At 50.1% G+C, this 18,662-nt stretch overlaps 1 protein-coding gene across 1 annotated transcript in view; it reads left to right on the plus strand.

Annotated features, from left to right (window-relative positions):
• FAT2 (FAT atypical cadherin 2) overlaps positions 1-17,924 on the plus strand; it is a 50,890-nt gene extending 32,966 nt beyond the window's left edge. The window contains exons 15-23 of the mRNA XM_013953636.2: positions 413-550; positions 1,217-1,360; positions 2,106-2,303; positions 3,428-4,235; positions 5,030-5,175; positions 9,135-9,576; positions 12,117-12,270; positions 14,535-15,127; positions 15,944-17,924. Of these exons, the coding sequence (XP_013809090.2) occupies positions 413-550; positions 1,217-1,360; positions 2,106-2,303; positions 3,428-4,235; positions 5,030-5,175; positions 9,135-9,576; positions 12,117-12,270; positions 14,535-15,127; positions 15,944-16,476 (3,156 nt within the window). The 3' untranslated portion in view covers positions 16,477-17,924. The remainder of the gene's footprint in view (positions 1-412; positions 551-1,216; positions 1,361-2,105; positions 2,304-3,427; positions 4,236-5,029; positions 5,176-9,134; positions 9,577-12,116; positions 12,271-14,534; positions 15,128-15,943) is intronic.
• The last annotated feature ends 738 nt before the right edge of the window (positions 17,925-18,662 follow it).

Genomic DNA, 18,662 nt, shown 5'->3' on the forward strand with positions numbered 1-18,662 from the left:
AGTGAAAGCTTAAGATACCTAAGAGAAACACAGAAGCTTGGGGATATCCCAAACAAGACAAATGACTGCAGAAGGCCCAAAGCCTGTGAGGCCTGGGGAAGGCAGGGGGTTCCTTGGGCAGAAAAGCAGAGCCCAAGGTATTCCAGTGAGATGTCCCCTGCCAAGCCTGTATTACCATCACAGAGTTGGTGAAGCCAGGAAAAGAATGAGCAAAAAACCTGTGTTGTAGTTTTTCAGAGTTTTCTCTTGGAAAAACTAATGAATGAAACTTATGTAAATTGCCTTCCTCCTTCCTCCTCATCTGAAACAAGCTCAATCCAATACGCTTAAATGACAAGTAGGTCTTATGCCTGTCATTCCTCGGCAAGGCCATCTTAGACCAGGAACCATAGGGGTTTTTTCCTCCTAATAGGTATCAGCTGATGACTTGGACGGAGCAATGAACAATCAGATCACATATTCAATTGTGGGAGGGAACCCACTGGGACACTTTGCCATTCAACCGAAGAGTGGGCAGATCAGCATTGCCAAGCATCTGGACAGGGAGGAGGTGAGTTCAAGATAACAGAAACAGGAGAGTTAGAAAACATGAGGCGCAAAAGACTAAGGGAGCACACTAAGTTGCATCCTGTCTTCTGAATGACCTAATGCTAATACTGTAATGAGAAGGCAAATCTTTCACTCGTTTATTTACTAGACCCATAGATACTGCTGTAGAAAGGCTGGGCTTTTGGGAAGGTGATAAAGTCTTTGCTGGTGACAGCACTGGGCTGTTGTCTGCTCTGCTAGTGCTCCAAGATAGCTGGATGTGAGCCAGCTCCAAACTGGAAACCAGCATAGTTGGTTTCTGCTTCTCTGCTTCAGCATATTATAGAAAATAGTTATGGACAGAAGCTTGAAAGGTCATCTGGACCATCCCTTATTCATAAAGCAGAAGCAACTCTATCTAAACCACCCTTGACGGATATTTGCCCAGCTTGCTCTCATCCATCTTTGGCAAGTTGTTTCCCTTCTCCACAACTACCGCGAGGCTAATTTTCTTTAGCAAGGTGCTTTAAGATTTGTAAATGGAGAGTCCTAGCTGAGGGACAAAGCTATTGCTATGGTATAATGCAAAGCCTCAAGCATTTTAACAAGCTGCAACAGTCAAACATCTATATGAGAAAGCCAGCATTCCTTCACTTCTCCAAGTGACCATGCTCTATAAATTCTCCAGATCCCCAGCTATTCCCTGACAGTTCGAGCCACAGACAATGGCCACCCTGCTCAGTTCAGTGACGTTGCTGTACATGTCCAAGTGTCTGATGTCAATGATAACCCTCCTCGGTTCTTCCAGCTCAACTACAGCGTGGTGGTGCAGGTAAGCCAGGAGGGGGTTTGTTCTCCCAGTTCATCTCAGGGTATTAAGGTACCCATGTGTGAGTTGCTGTTGAGGCAGAGGGGCGAGTTAGTGAGGAAGCATGCTGTTGCTTGTGCTCATTGCCACAAAGAACTGGCAGGACCCACCAGGGCAGATAGCGAACAGATGCCATTTTCTCCTACCAACAGCTTTAGGCACCTTCTGTCCTTTTAGTACAGAGCCTGCAGAGCTCTTTTCACACTTTTCAAGCCTGACCTGCAGTCCTTTCCTCCTTTGGATTTGTCCATGTCTACACCACAAAATAAAGCACGGACCCAAGCACATGATCAAGCACCGCTATCACTGATGGACATAACCCAGCGAGCCCATAGCTTGGACTCAAAGCATCCATATGTACTCAGAGAGAGAGGAGCCCAGAACATGCTTTCATCTCCCCTTGTACTTACATGACTCTAGGGGGAAGCCAGGGCAGCAGCTCAGCTGTCTACATTAATCCAGGTGACTCTACCATGTATTTAATGCTATGTAAGGGAGACCCTTGTCACCACTGCATTACTGCCAGTGATGGCAAGAGTCCCAATGTGCACATATTAGAGAGAGAGAGACGGGGGAAAAGAGAGAGCGCACATGCACTGGGGTGAAATTTATCTCTGTGTTCCTGATGCAGCAGTCTTAGGAGCAGTGCAGGCTCCCAGGCCTTTTCTCCTTGCTTGCCTTTCTCCACTATTATCCTTCCTTATTTCAGGAGAATGCCCCAGTGGGTACAAGCATCCTGGAGCTGATTATGAGTGACAGAGACTCCCCAGAAAATGGACCACCATATTCATTCCAGATCACCCAGGGCAATGATGGGAAGGCCTTTGATGTAACACCAAATGGTCTGCTGGTGACATCATCCATCCTGAACAGAAGAATGAAAGAACAGTACCTATTACAAGTCCAGGTATAGCCTGCCTTACTCCCCTGGTATATGAATTCACCCAGCCAAGTTTAGTAATAACAAAATGAGATTAGGACAGCACAGCTGGATGGGAACTCCACTGGCTTTGGAGAAATCCAGCCTGGGCACAAATTCTGCATCTTGGAACCAGATACAGAGCTCATCTCTCCAAAAAGTTTGTCCACAAGAAGCCGGGAACCAGCCTCTACACTGATAAAATCAGATAATACGATCATGAGAAGTGCTCTGTCACCAGTTTCCTTAGACAATCACTTTTCCCAGCATAATCCTAGCAACTTCCAGTTTAAAGTGAGACCTGGATCTGGTTCTGAAAACTTTCTCCAAGCATCCTAGAGGGATTTAAGCTTTTCTTCAAAAAGGATTTGTATTGGTACAGGATAAATGAATTATTTTTCACTGTTATCAGTAAGGATATCCCATTAGAAACAACAGGATAACAACATGTAAAATACATACATCTCCAGTAATAATAGCTGTTCTAAAAGCTAGATACTATTATTATAAACCTCAGCCACTAACTGCCTAAAATTAGGGAGAAACTTCTCCTATGATCTCATTATTCACATTTTTTTATTTTGAGGTTCCTTGACTAATGATAGGCAGCCATTGTCAGAGACAGGATACGGGCTTAAACAGACCAGGAGAGTAAATGCATTGATGTGTGTAACTGCTTTATATCTTTGCACACTAAGTTATGTACAGAGCCCCAAAGACTGTCAACATCTCTAAAGATGATTAATTCTCAGGAATCAGAACCGCCAAGTTGTGTCTCAGCTGCTGATGAGCACACACAGAAATGACTGCGACCCCTCTGTTAACAGAAGGTCTCAATCAGTGTCCGTGCTGGAAGGCATTCTGCCAGATTGACCTGCCTTTGCCCTGGAGCCAGTCTCGTAAAGCCATCTCCAGATGAGATCCAACACTGCTTCCAGTTTTTCCCAGTTAGCACCCTTCCTTCTTCACTCCCAAACCGCTGCCTGACAGTTTCCACCCATTGCTACCTGCAAGGCACTCTCCTCTGTAAAACCTTCTCAGCCTGTCAGGTCAGGTGAGCTGACAGTAAATCAGCAGACAGCTATAATGTATCCTCTTGTTTTCCTTGACAGGTCTCTGACAGTGGTATCCCTCCCCTGTCATCATCTGCATTTATAAATATCCAAGTGACTGAGCAGAGCCAGTATGCTCCCTCAGCCCTTCCCCTGGAGGTATTCATCACTACCAATGAGAGAGCCTTCCGAGGAGGTGTTCTGGGCAAGATCCACGCCACAGACCGAGATCCCCACGACACACTGGTGTATACTTTGGTGGCTGAAGTGCCCCAGGAGGGGCTCTTCTCTGTTGGAGCTGCAGATGGAAAGATCATTGCTGGAGACAAACTTCCCCATGGCCACTATCTTCTGAATGTGACAGTCAGTGATGGTACATTTACAGCCACCACCAGTGTCAATGTCCATGTGTGGTGCTTCACACAGGAGGCCCTGGACAAGGCTGTAGTGCTACATTTCCGCCATCTCTCTCCTGAGGAATTTGTGGGGGACCACTGGCGCAACCTGCAAAGGTTTCTGGGAAACATCCTTGTCACCCGGCGCCAAAATATCCACATGGCCAGCTTGCAGCCTGCAGCTACCTCTGACGGAGTGGACCTGCTCTTGGCTGTTGGAGAACCTCATGGCTCATTGTATGAACCACGGGTTCTTGCAGATAAGATCACTGTATCAGCTGGAGAGATGGACCAGCTCGTTGGGCTCCGAATGAAGAAGGCAATTCACGTGCCATGTCATGGGTCAGATTGTGCCCACCGTGTCTGCAAGGAAACCATTCAGCTGGACCCAGGCATGATGTCTACTTACAGCACCGCCCGACTCAGCGTCCTCACCCCAAGGCACAGCTTGGAGCAAATCTGTTCTTGCAACGGTGAGCAATCCTTCTTGTCAGCATCCCATGCTAGAAACCTGAAACTGTTTTGTGGCACATTGTGTTTTCCTTCAGTCCAGTGTAAAGCATCAGGACTTTCAATGGAATTAGGCTGCCCCAATGACTAACCATTCTGGCTGCACTTTCATGGCCAAGTCTAGACTCTTAGAGCTTTAAAATTTCGCTTAGTCTTCTTTAAAATGAATCTTCTGTAGCATATCATTAATAGCAGCATCTATCTTGTTGAGAAAAGTGACTCACACTTAGCAGGTAAGGAAGCTGAGCTCAGTGATCAGAATTTCATTCTTTGAGCTACTGTGTTGGTCCTAGACTCAGCAAAGCAGAGACTAATTGAAAAATTCCAGGAAAGACAAAGAATATGTATTTGTTTTCATTTCTAGAATACTTCAAGAAAAGAGATGAGGAAGCAAGGATGGGGGTTAGCCTTGGGCAGGAATAGTAGGGGGACAGTGCAGGCTAAGATAAAGTCATGTTAAGGATGAGGAAAGTCAAGGGTGTAGTGGACCATGCTGAGGGAACCTTGAAGGATCCATGGGACAGACAGCAAAGCTGCTATTGCAGGATTGCCTTGCAGTTCAGTACATAGAAGAAATCCTAGGAGCTCCAAATAGGAAGCAGTAGGAGTTGCAGTGTAGCTGTACATGGGCTTGCTGTGGACAGGATTATTCCTGGTCAGTTATGGTGTCACACTGGGAAAAAAGGCAAGGCTGGATACAGTCTATGGTCTCCTAAAGTGCAACAAAGATGGGACCTTTCACTCATTCTGTTTCCAGGAACGGCTGTGAGGTTTGGAGGCCACAGCTACATTTGGTACCACCACTCACAGATTGGGTCCTGGCACATGCACTTCCGCCTGAAAACCCACCAGCTGCATGCTATTGTATTCTACGCTAATGGGACTGACCACACCACCTTGGAGGTACATTTTGCAATACCTGAGGATTTCTTTCTGGTTTAATAAACCACTTACTGCTTTGGGGAAGGGAATCACAGGAAGGAGAGGCAATAGTACTTATCTTTAGTAACTCAGCTTCATAAAATACATGACTTTGGAAGACCAAGTGAGCACAGTTTGGCAATTACCCGTATTATAGATCTACATCTTCCTTTTTCCTTAGAGTTTGCGTCTTCATCCTGCAATTATATCATACCTCACAGGAGGAAGAATTTATCAGATACAATTTTTCCCAGACCAGTCTGCTTCCACTGTAGCAAAGGGCAAACTTCACCCAAACTTTATGAGTGGAGGCAGATTCACACTGAGCATACAAATCATTTGCCAGACCACATTATGGTTTGATCCACTGGCAAGATAAGGAGAACCTTAAACTCTAGAGGGAAGAGAGCTGTAGGTTTGACAGCAGCAGCAGAGAAAATTCTGAGCTATCAGAATGTAAAGTTCCCAAATAGTCCCAAACTGGTCAATTAAGTAACCCCACACCACGGGGGGCAGATTCACAGCAGTGACCCAGCATAGTTCCATGGGAATTGCATCCCAAGATAGATATGCTCCAAAGTACACAAGCCCACAAAAAAAGCTGATCAGGAGTTTCAAGACATAATGTTTCCACTGACCCCACTTACCCCTCAACGAATTGTTCAGTGATGCCTAAACATGGAGTTTATCTACCCAGGGACATGCAAACTAAAAAACTCAAAGTTCTGTTTCTTCCTGTGTCCTCAGTGGCTGAAATATCCAACATCCCCAGGTTCCTCATCAGGGATGGCCACCCACCATTGTGGACAGCCAGCACAGAGGAGGTAGCTACACAGGGCCAAAGAGTCTGGGTACCAGGGTACAGAGATGGGGAGGGCACAGATGAGCTCTGAGGACAGGGATGATAACCACTAGCCTTTACCTGCACCAGAGCATATGCCAGTTAGACCATGCATCTAACTGAATGGACTTCAGCAAATTAAAGGCCCTTTATATTAATGGACAGAAGGGACAAAACATGATTCTTAAATGCTACTTTTCAACACCCACTTTTCATGTATCATGTAAACAACTGTAACAAGTAAGGAGCAGGAAGGCAAAATGTCAGATCAAACTTGCAGACCAGTTAGGTTATATTTCCTTCAGGTGGTTTCACTATTTAGGACAACTGCAAAGTCAGGAATATTTCAGGCTGATCTTTTCCCTTTCCCTGGCTTCACACACTGAATCTGTCCAGCATTCGAGAATGTCTCCCTCTTCTACTTTGGCAACAGAAAAAAAGCAAGAGATGACTAAAGAAAAGTTTTTTTGTATATTCCTTATTAATTAAAATCAGCCTAATTGGAGACCAAGACTTTAGGATATACCAGCTTACAGAGATTTTTCCTTGAGCCTAATCACATTGTAATCTCCACAGTGAAAATCTATCTTCAAGTGCTCATCCTGTCCCTGAATTCCCTTGTCCCTTCAAATGGTTTCGCAATGCCATCCTCAGACCCACACAGAGAGGAAGCTGTGCAGCAACCAAGGCACAGAGAACTGCCCAAAGTATATATTGCATGCTCCTGCTGCTGCAGTCATCACTGACCAAGAAAAAGAATGAAAAAATAGCATCCATCTATCCTATGAGTCACTGAGCACAAGGCAAGGACTGGGATGGAGTCTCTTTTGCAAGAGTACGAAGAGCTTAGCTGCCCTGTTTGCACCCTTTCGCACAGCATCAGCCACAATCTAGGTCTTTCCACCTACCACACCCATTGCAACACATATCATCAACAAATTCCTGCCATGGAGTATGTATCTCCCACTTCATCATGAAGGACAACAGACTTTGCAATATACCGGCACATGGACTGGCTGTGCCTCCAAATCACCAAGTAGTTCAGCAGAAGCAGTCCAGCACTCAGGATGATACTTAGAAAGGATGAAAAGGCAGAAAGCTCTAGTTAGCCAGCCCAAGCACACAGGGTCTAGGGAGAAAAGACTCATTAACAATTGAGTTCAGTGTACCCATCTACTGTACCCTGACCTCTCTGCAGACTTTTCAATGGGAAGTGTTCATAGAGTCTCCACCATAAAGTTGCCTTTCATTTCTTCACTGACTCACTTTATGAACAGTATCTCAGGGACCAAACCTTTTCTAGGCCACCTAGACTGATAAATTCAGGGAAGTCCTAAAGATATTAAGCTTTGTGAACTGCAGCACTCTAGGTATAAGCCAAAATCTTTAAAAGACTCATATCTAGCAGGTGATGGTTTGGTGAAAAGGATGAGCTCTCCCAAGGGTGCACATATCATTGCCCTTCCAATTGCTAAGCTTTCCTGACATTCAGAAATAGCACTCTGCAGCACGAACATGGAAAACTAGACAAGCTGGGAAAGACTTGGCAATCTGTCAGTTCTTGCTTCAGGGAGTTGAGTTCTCAGCTGTCTTCCAGCCTGAGAAATTGATAAACCCAATCTACAGACCCATCTTCAGTGAAATCAGGTTCCTTCGGATAAAACAAAACGACAAAACTCTCTGGTGTACTTGCCAATTGTGCGGAGGGATTTACACACACATTGCCCTGGGGCTCTTCCAGAACACGTGCCAGCTGTATCTAGCTCTTCTGAAATCAGCTTTCTTTTGTTATTCCTGGGTTCTTTTGGTGGTTGCTCTCTCCATCCACTGAGCTTTATCTGTACTGAGGACTTCTCTAGGAGTGAACTGTTGTCTTGGCCTGCTTTTGGCCCATCCAGAGTAGCCCCATCATATCAGATGTAGGTTCTTCTAGAGTTCAGTGTAGCCCATAACCTTTCCTCCTCCTCCTCCTCTAGCCTCTTCCAGGCATCATCACACCTCATTCTCTCCAACATCCCCTACAGAGATCTCTTTTGCCTGGGATGAATTACTTAATGTTATATAGCAAGCTCTGCAGGTTTCCATGAATATTTTGTTCCCTCTTTCCTCCTTCTCCAGTCTCCTGGTTTCTATGAAAGATATATTTCATTAACAAAGCACTGGAGAGAAAATGTGAAGAAGGGATTTGCCCCTCAATTCACCCTGAAACAGCACCGATAACCTTTCCTTTCTCTTCCTCCACTTGAGTTTTAAAGAGGAGCCTTGGGCCACAGACTGGGATTTCTGACTGCCCAGTACACTGCAGAAGACATTGGTGTGGTTAGTTTTTAGAAACTCAATAACTCAATTGTCTCCCTCCCATCCTCTGGTGCTGGGGAGAGAGGATTGGATTGCAACATCTATTAGCAGCTTTGGCCCGGGTTTCCAGCATGCTGATTAGGAACTGGCTACAACAGTAATTCCTTTCTCTGCCTCCCACCTCCTTATTGCCTCCTCCAAAGAAAGGCAGCCAGGTGCTCCTCCTCAACAAGGTCCTTTCAGCACTCCTCACCCATGCCAAAGGGGGAACTGCTCCAGCACAGGCAGCTTCCCCACCAGTAACGAGACAGTGAGAAAAGAATAAAGGCCATGGTGCCCATAACAAGAGTCCATCTGTGTCCAGTCAGTTATGGATAGCCTGAATACCGAAGCTCTGATTAGGAGCAGGAAGGGGGGAGAAGGGGTAACAGCTGCAGAAGTACAATCACACAGCTCTACACCCTGGTATGTGGAAAGATGAGCTTCCCTCACTGCACACTGGTCACCAAGAAAGGGCCCTGGGGTGAAGCCGAATCAGTGAGACAAAGGCATTTTGCAAAATAAAGGAGGTTGCATTCACTTAAACGGGCTTCAATTGGCCAGTGCAAAGCTTAACAAGAGTGAAAGGGACTGGATTTGCCAGGATGGTAGTTCTTGGGGTCTAAAAATTGTGATTCATCTTGACTCATAATGCTTCGGCAGGGAAGAGGGGAATAAACAGCATGAGAAATGTTGAGAGCCTCCATGCACAACTGTCACCTGCATCGCTGTTAACTGTGACCTCCGGGATTTTTTTTTGCAGATAGTTAATGGAGTTCCTCATCTTGGGTACGGCTGTTGGGGAAACTACACTGGGAACCTCTCTTCCTCACGTTTTGTGAGCGATGGTGAGTGGCACTCAGTTTTCCTGGAGGTGAAAAACACATCTGTCCGCCTGCTCATCGATGGCCTGGGAAACACCTCTCTCCAGCTTCCAGGGACTTGCAGCATCTCCCAGGGCAGGCGAGATCTGCTTTTTGGGGGCCTCCGGCAGCCACTCCAGTCCCAGAGAGTCACACGGGGGTTCAGAGGCTGCCTGGATGTCGTTGCAATCAATGGCAAAGAAGTGATTCTCCTGCCTGGAAAAGGGCAGTCAAAGGAAGTCATGGAGGAGGTGGAAATAAAGCAGTGTTGCTCCCCTGCTGGTGCCTGCAGCAGCAATCCATGCCTCAACAACGGGATGTGCTCCGAAACTCATGGAGGTGGTAAGTAAATATCCCGCGCAGAGCAATAGGAAAGCAATAAGGGGAGAGAAACAGACAGCCTCTTCAATCATCCCTATGCAAGGGGCTATGCCATAGGAGAATCTGAGGTCTCCCATCCCAAGCGACCTCAAGTGATAACTGACTCAGTGCAGTAGCAGCTGGGTGTATTAGATCATCGTCCTGCCTCCCTTCAGCAGACCATGGCCCGGAGGGCAAGAGGGTGTTTCTAAGGAGTGTGCATGACCTAGGAGAGCGCAGCTTTGCCAAAAACTCAAATGCAAATAGAAGTTCCACCCACCCCTCTGCATCCTCTTTCCTTAAGGAGCCATTAGCAAAGTTGGAATCAGGCAAGATCAGATCACACAGTGATGGTATCTGGGCAAAAACAAGCCAAGATCTTAGTCTGTTCCCACTGCAGTCAGTGACTCCCCGGGGCTATGGGAAGGGATATGGGAAAACCGTAAGCTCAGATTCAAGAATCCCAGGTTAATGCAGGACCCAGATGCTCAGCTGAAGTTTGGTACTCAGAACCAGGCTCTGCCCCCAGACAGTCTGTATCACTGCCCATCCCTCTGTAGAGGGTTCCTCCCCTGCAAGCCATATCCCTGGGCCAGGGCTAGTCTGCAGAGGGAGGGAACCGCTCACAGCAGCATCTGCCCTGTGTCCACATCCTAGCTTTGAACGCTGCAAGGCCACACATCATAATGTCCTGTCTCATGAGCCAGAAATGGCCTGTGCTTTGGCCCTCCTGCCTTCCCTTTCTTGGGGCAGCGGGTGCTCTGGAGGCTACTGTGTGGGGCAGAAGCTCCTTCTGCACCTATATGCTTCTCATGGCCAGCTGCCAATGCCCACACCCTGCCTGGAGAGCGTACGGGGACCAGAGGAGGGAACACAACCACCTCCTGCCCTGCCTGCAGCCTCTGGGAACAAGATTCCCAGACCTGTCGACTCAGCAGCTGCCTGATTCAGGTGAACTTGTTTGACACACACTGTGTCTATACTGAACAGTTAGCCTGGCTAGCACTTGCATCTTAGCTTTACCCTTGAGACCCTCTGCACAGAAACCCCCTCTGTCTGGGTTGGAAGGTGCTCTAAGTCCAAGAGATGAGGACTCATTTCTGCTCTAGGCCAAGGCATCGCCTGCTTGCTTTGCAGAGAGGATACAAGGGGAGAAATCACTTCCTCGCTAATGATCATCCACTGCCCTTCCCACAGTTTCCTTCCAATGTGAACAACTTCCCCTGCAAATGGCCCAAATGTCTAGGAAAGAGCCTGTGGGACATGCCATGGGACGTTGCCCCAGGCAGAAACAGGCAGGACAGTATGACCGGGAAGGGGTTGCTGGAGGAATGTTTTGTTTGTGAGGTTATCCTGGGTGCTTGGCTGCCTTGAGCAATGTGGGCTCCTTCCTGGAGACTATGGGCATGCTGTGCGAGTTTATGCAAAGTTCTGCCCAGGGATCTTAGGCACGGGATTACATGCACAGGCAAAGACAGGTCTGTGCAAGTGAGTTCAGGTGGGCCATGTTGGCCACATGAGAATGCATCTGGACAGAAAGGGTCAAAGCCAGACCAGCCACCCCATCAACTAGAGTGCTCAGGACCATAGACACAAACACGTGAACACTCGTGTGCAAGAACACGTTTGTTCACGTGCAGCCTTATAGGCCATGTCCAACACCTGTTGTGCAAACGTCAGCACGTCCTTGTTGTACAACCACTAACACACGTGGAAAGAGGTCTGCATTTGTTCACACTGTGCTCTAAAACAGGGATGTTTAGTTTGTGGATGAGCAGCAAAGACTTTTCTAGCATGCTGAAAGTGGAAGCACCGAATTTCCCACACAGCACCACCAGATGAACGACTAGAAAGAGCTCAGCAGAGCCAGGGACATTCCCATGCTTAGGGCTACACTAAACAGCAGCCAAAAATCAAACAGCAGCAGCCCCTCTGAATCCCTGGGTATGATGGGTTTCTCTCTGGCCGTGACTAGATACCTCCTGTAGGCAAGAGAGACCAGACGTGTTGAGACAGGAGCTTCATACTGCAAGAACTTGCAGAATCAAAGACTACAGAGAGCAACAAGTTACATGGGATCACATTTAGCAGAGTCAGAAACTCTGCAGTCAGTCTGCTAGGCTCCCCCTCCTTTAAGCTGAATTTGTCCCCCAGGTTCTTTGTGCAATACGGCTGTACGCTGACTACTCCTCTGACAGGAGAGGGTCTGTGTCAGGAGATGACAGGCTTGACCTGTTGCCTAACAATAGATCTAAAGTGCCATTTGAATGCTCCCAGGCAGCCATCTAGCCTCCAGCAGCTGCTCCAGGTCCTTGCCAGCTCTCTGTGGACATCCCAGGTGCTTAAGAGCACCTCCAGCAGCACTAAGTACCTATAAGTAGACACTGGATTGAGCCCTAAGTGCTATCTCAGTGTATGCCATCAGTGCTGGGTACTGCTACTTGCTATTCTTGCTAGTTCTTCCGTGCACTCAGATACAGATATGATATGATCGCCTTATGGCTCTCTCTCATCCTCTCCAGGTTATACCTGTATCTGCCCTGGGCTATTTTCTGGTGAGCACTGTGAGCTAGGGGACAGTCCCTGTGACTCCAAGCCCTGCCTGCATGGTGGAACCTGCACCTTCTCTGCTACAGGCTATTCCTGCCACTGTCCCAACTGGTACCTGGGTGAAAGGTAAGATCCAAGAATGCTTTGGGCCAGGTGGTCTCCCATGGCAGGCTAAAATTATGCCCTCTGCTTCAGCACATCTCATATCTGGTCAGTGTCTTGTGGAGGTGGCAAACAAACCAGGACTGCATGTTTTTGGAGCTCACCTTGTCCAGACACTCCAGGTTTAACCACAAGTTGCATGCACCATGGGAATTGCAGCAGGGAGATATTAGAAGGCAGAGTGAGGCAGCAAAAGGATTTATTAGCTCTGTAGTCATACGGTCACTGTCCTTTCTGTGCCCATAGTTATCTGAGCAAGAGAAAAAAGATCCCCCATCCTCACAGAAGCTTTGAATGCCTGCCGGGAGGATGCCCTGTCCCGCACACCTGGAGGCTCGGGGCTACACACCAAGGTGCAGGGGGAAAGGCTGGCAAAAACAGTCATGAGCTGCCCCCTCACTCAGTCGCTGGGACACCCACCCACAGGGACTGTTTCTGTCAGAGACCAGATCTGTGGGGCTCATTCTTGCAGAATTTCTGTCCCAGGTCAGAGGCAAGATTAATGCAAGTTCGAAAACTAGTCTCAGGAGAGCATGCTACCCTGTAAAACAGGTGCAGGATGATATTCCCCCTTCCCTATCAGGTATCCTACTGATCTCCATTATCACTAATATTGGAGCATTTGGCTTTAACCCTGAAGCCTATGGTTAATATCACTTTGGAGTTTTCATCATCAGTGTTATAATTCAGATGCATTTCCATACATGAAATACTAGAATGTGTTTGCCAGGTCCTGAAACTGATCTAGCTCTCAGGTGTTACCTGCTTTAGCCACATACTCCCACCAAACTTTTTGCTCCTGCCTCTAGGTCAGCATGACAAGCAATACCCACCACAGGCTGAAATGGAAACATGTCCAGTTCATCCTTCTGTCTTAGTCATTTGGCCATGATGAAAACTGGTACTTTGGATCAATACAAAGGCAGAAACTATTAGTACAATTCTTGGAATAAAAGTATATAGCTGAGCATTAGGTGGCAGTGTAATATCTGAAATTGCCAGTCCTCCAGCACAAGTGTGAGCCTGTGGATACTTGTTACACACACAAGCTCACACATCCTAAAGAAAAAGCAAGCACTGACTAAAATTTAAAAGGAGCCAAACCTCACAGAGAGTTTCTGTTTGTGCAGCACCAGGTATTAAGAAAACAAAAAAGGAAGGAAAAATAACAAAGTGTTTTATAACCTAGCATAAGGGATGTCCCCTGTCCTGTTAGGGAATGGTAGAGGGAAACATTTTGGTTGCATGGGGTGGAACAGGACAGAGAATCAGAAATTCAGTCTCGGTTCTGCAGATACTCTATAAAATGTCAAAGAGCCCCCTACAATGAGTGTTCCTCCTCACTATGTTCAGGAGTTTGCACCTTTCTGAGGGCTAGGCTAGATGTTACCTGTATGTTTGAGGCCTGCATACATCTGTAGATCACCCTGAGACTCCGCAGAGGCTGAAGTACATGTGAAACAGCATAAGAGGTTAACAAATCTCAGAGTGACCCTAGAGACCCTTATTTAACAGGACAGGAGCGCCTCTCTATGTAGTGTTTGCCCTAGAAAAGGCAAGCCATGTGGCATGGCCATCCTGGGAAAAGTGGCGCAGCACAGAGCTGAATACAGCCCACGGCCTGTCCTAAACAGCGGCATCAACAAATACATCCTCCTCACTTCACACGCACACGAGCCATCTCCCTCTCCCTGTCCCTCTACAGCTAAGCCTCGGTGAGGGCAACCAGGACCCAAAAAAGGATCACAAGGGACATTTTCCTGCAACCTCTAAAAATGGTTCAAACATATTGTTTGCATGTAACATCTTTTGACACAAACTGTATGCAGCCAGCCTGTTGGACTACCATACAAGACAAATAACCTGGGAAAAGAGATAATTCTGACAACAACGGAGAAGATCAAAATATTCCCCTCTAAGGCCAAGCATTCCCGAATTTCATTTGTTGGACAAGACTGAAAAATGGGACCATCCTGTAAAATGTGGTCCCCTTCCAAAAGGCATCATTTTAAATTGGAGGATCATGGTCCTCTGCCAGGAGAGCCAGGTAGCACAGAGTCTATCAGGAAGGGAGGGAGCGCAGGCCAGGACCGAGCATCCCTGGCCAGGTGTAAATCAGAGCCCTGAATAGGATGATGTGGATTTTGCACCCTGCTCAGCTGGGCAGCACCTCCTTCCCCTGTCCCCAGGCTGACAGTGTTTGTCTCCATCCTGGTGTCCTCCCACAGGTGTGAGAAGTTGGTGGAGGAGTGCCAAAACAACCCATGTCAAAACGCAGGGCGCTGTGTGAGCACCCAGGGTTCCATCCACTGCATCTGTCCGGCGGATTACCAGGGGGACTACTGCACACAGCCCATCATCACCCCCGCCATCATGCCCACACAGTGGGCCGTCAGCCCCGAGGAGATTGCAGAGATCGTGGCCGGTGTGTTGGGGGTGGCCATCCTGGCTGTGGCCTTCGTACTCATCCGCAAGCGCTACTGCCAGCGGGCCAAGGCACACAAGCCTGTGGCCCGGGAGGACCCAGACCTACTCTCCAAGAGTGAGTTCTCCAAGAGCGTGGGTGTGGGCACCCAGGCTGTGCCACCCATTGAGCTCAACATCCTCAGCGACATGGTGCACAACAATCTGGACCGGGCCACACCAGAGCAGCGCAAACCCACCAGCACTCCTGAGTTTGTCACCTTCAACTCGGCCAATGCCCCAAAGCACCGAGGCACCATTGTGTGCAGCGTGGCGCCCAACTTGCCCCCCGCTGCTCCTCCCTCCAACTCCGACAACGAGTCCTTCATCAAGTGCACCTGGGCCAGGGAGGAGATGGGTTCGTAGCCACCTCTTTTTCCTGCACTTATAGGTTCCCTTTCCCCCTGAAGTGGGTCTAGAGTTTACAAACATAAGAGACCAACAGTGTAGGTTAAAGCCAAGTGAAACATGGGCAAATGCTGCCTGAGGCCTGCTAGGGTCCCTTCATTAGCTCTTCTCTCCCTGCTCACCAGTACATCCTAATTTTGACCCTTAACTGGCTCACTCCCCTACACAATCTACAGGGGAAAGAGAAAACCACTAATGCACAGCCTGTATTCCCACACAGCCAGGGTCAAAACACCCTATAAAAGATAATAGTGGAGCTAAGGGGAAGAAATTGAGATCCTAAAAGTCAGTGTGATTTTTAGTGGGGACATTTGCAACAAATGCCCATAGCCAGGGCAGGTGCTCTCTCCCCATCCAGGATCTCACTGGAAGCTCAGCAGCAAAGACAGTGGTTAGAAGAGAGTTCAGAAGGGTAACTATAGGGAAAGGGAGAGACCTAGTGGATCACCTGCTCTGCTCCCATACCTTCATCATCCAGGCTTTTGCATATCTCCTGCCACAGGAGTGCTACCATTCCCACCCTAGACTTGCACAGGCTGGAGTAGGGCCACATCCCCCCATTTGCCAAGGCAGCAGAGATCAGCACATGCAGGAGCCAGCACTCTCCTCATTCTCCCCTTTCCCTGCCTCTCCTCTCCTCTCTTCCCTTCCTACCACGTGTCCTGCAGGGTCAGACTTGTATGAAAGGAATTAGAGGGAGGACAAGAGAGGGAAAACAACAGCTCGCAGCAGGGACAGTTGTTAATGTGACTCTGTTTTATTCCAGTCTACCCAGCAGAAACAACCTACTGGCCACCTCGGTACCTGTCATCGGACGTCCAGGAATATTCCCACTACGAGATCATTCAAAGCCCACCTGCATCCTCCTCCCACCCTCCTCTCCCCCCGCCCCCCCCTCCACCAGCGGACACAGAGCCAGTTGCTCTTTATGGGGGCTTTCCCTTCCCCCTTGACCAGAGCAACAAGCGGGCCCCCATCCCGCCTCGCTACAGCAACCAGAACCTGGAGGACTTCTTGCCGCTCGGCCCTGTGGAAATGGGAGCCTCCCAGTGCCAGAATGAATATACCGCCATCAGCTACTACCCAGCCCAGCTGGTGCAGGGTGAAGGCGTCCCCTACCAGCCTGACCCTGGGTACAAGCGGGTGAGCATGCGCCTGAGCGTGGCCCAGCCCTCCTACGCAGACTGCGAGGTGGGCCACCAACCGAACATCCGAGCCCAGCCGCTCCCGCCTCCCAACTACGAGGGCTCCGATATGGTGGAGAGCGACTATGGGAGCTGCGAAGAGGTGATGTTTTAACGGGGACTCGTTCTGGAGGCGAGAAGGGAAGCGCATCTCCACACAGAACAGCGCACAGGGGGATAGCACATGCCACCGAGGGGAGGCTTGCCCCACCGCCCCCTCCGGTTCACAGCATCCCCACCCCAGCCTGCACAGTTGGGTGGGAATTTGGCCTGGATCTTTGACCCCTGCTGCCCTCCATGGCATTCCCGCTGCTAACGGAGGGCAAATCCTCCTGCCACTGCCAGGACACGGAGAACACGCCTCAGACTAACACGCCCTCCTTGCTAAGGGAACTTCCTCCAGTGCCGAGCAGGACCTGAACGTACCACCTCCTCCCACAGCGGAGTCATCCACCCTGGCTGTTGAGATGAGGAGGAGGAGAGCAAACATTGCAGATGTGGCAGTGGTTGTGGTGGAGAAGGTGCAAATGAACTAGCACTGCACAGACTGGGAGTCCCCAGGCTGGGACAGCAGGGGCTCCCCCGTCTCCAGCTCTGGCGCCGAGGCCTTGTGTTGGGCTAACGATTTGCCAGGTGGAACAGTCCAGTTGATGCAAACCCTCTTCCGTGTTTGCTCCCCTTGAGCCCAAGGCAAGGGAGAGAGAAGGCAGAAGTGGGGCTGACCCCATCAGCATGTCTCTCACTTGGCCAAAAGAAACCCAGGGGGGTCATTTCTACAGAGCAGCCAAGCAATAAACCCTGAGGCCATGGCGCAGGGACATCCCTGTGGCTCTCTGTGGCTTTCTTGGTCCCAAGCTGAACGCCACTGGTACATGGCCCTGCCACCCGCCCAGGGCTCCTTGGGTCCCTGGGGCATGGTCAGAGCGTGCCAAAAGGACTGCTGATCCAGCCGCTGGTTATGTGCGACAAACTGCAGGCACACGAATGTGAGCCCTGGGCACAGGTGCACATAGTGGAGCAAGGGCCGGCAGCACGCGGTGTCTCCTCCGCAAGACATGGCGGCGAGGTTAACGAACATGGGGTTTGCCTGTTTCCTTGTGCTTGGAAATGCGTTATTTCTTTGTGAGAGATTTTCTTTTTGGTTGGTTGATTTTTGGAAAGTAATAAAGTTTTTTTTTTTTTTAATTATTATTATTATCATGCTCGATAGCTCTGGGATTCCCTTGTAAACAACACCCCACTGCCTAGCTCCAGCTAAGGACAGGCAAAGGAATAACATCTCATTTTGGACGCCAGCACCCTGCACCCCAGCATTTTGAGGCCTCCAGAGAAGCACCGCAAGCTCAACGCGTCCCTGAAGAGCCCGTGAGGGCGGCGAAGAGGGCAGGCTGGCCGCAGCCGGCCCCACACAGGGACGGCACAAGCCGCCGGTGCCGCGCGCTAAGGAGCACCAGCCTTTTGCTGAAGGGACCCAAATCCATGCCTGCCGGGATTCCCCTGCCCAGCCGAAAACACTTGGGAGAAACAGGGATTCGTCTCATTTCTGAAAGTAAAGCCGCAGCCCTAACGGAGACGACCGCCGCCACGAAGCCGCGCGCTGCTCGGGGGCAGCGCGGGCGCCGCCCGGCCCGTGGCCCCTGCCGGCGGCTAGGCCGGGCCCGGGCAGGGCCGGGAGCAGCCGAGCGCCTCCGAGGCGGCCCCGCGACGCCCACCGCAGGCCCCGCGGGCCCTCCGCCCGGACCCACCTGGGCGCCGCCGGCCCTCCGAAGCGGTGCCTTTCCGCGGCTCTCCAGCGCCGCGGGCGCGCAGGGCCTCTGCCTGCGGGAATATTTTAACACCACCCCCCCCCCCCCGCTCTCTGCGGCCGCCGTGCCCCCATGCGGGCGGGCAGCCGCCGCTCGAAGGGATCGCTGCCGACTAGCCCACCGCCCCCAGCCGCCTCCGAATTTATCCAGCGACAACCAATGACGTCACTGAAGCTCAACTATGCTTTCAACGTCAGTGATGTCATTAGCGATCGGCATGGAGACGGCAAAGCTACAGTGGGGGGAGCGGCCTCCAAGGGCCGGCTCGCCTCGGCCCCGGGGGCCCCGCACCTCAGGCCGCCCGGCTCAAGAAACGTGGCCGCCCCTCTCACAGCGGGACCCAGCCGCGGGGTCCGGCAGCCCCGCACCCCCCGGGGGGCCCTCAGGGCCAGCCCCCCGTGGGGAAGTGCTGCCGGGGAGCGCACAGCACCGGGGGGGGGGGCGGGGGGAGGGAGGAGGCGGCGGGTGAGCCCCGAGGGCTGCCAGCTCTGTGAGG

Source organism: Apteryx mantelli, chromosome 14 (assembly GCF_036417845.1).
Source record: "Apteryx mantelli isolate bAptMan1 chromosome 14, bAptMan1.hap1, whole genome shotgun sequence".
In the NCBI taxonomy this organism is placed as follows: domain Eukaryota; kingdom Metazoa; phylum Chordata; class Aves; order Apterygiformes; family Apterygidae; genus Apteryx; species Apteryx mantelli.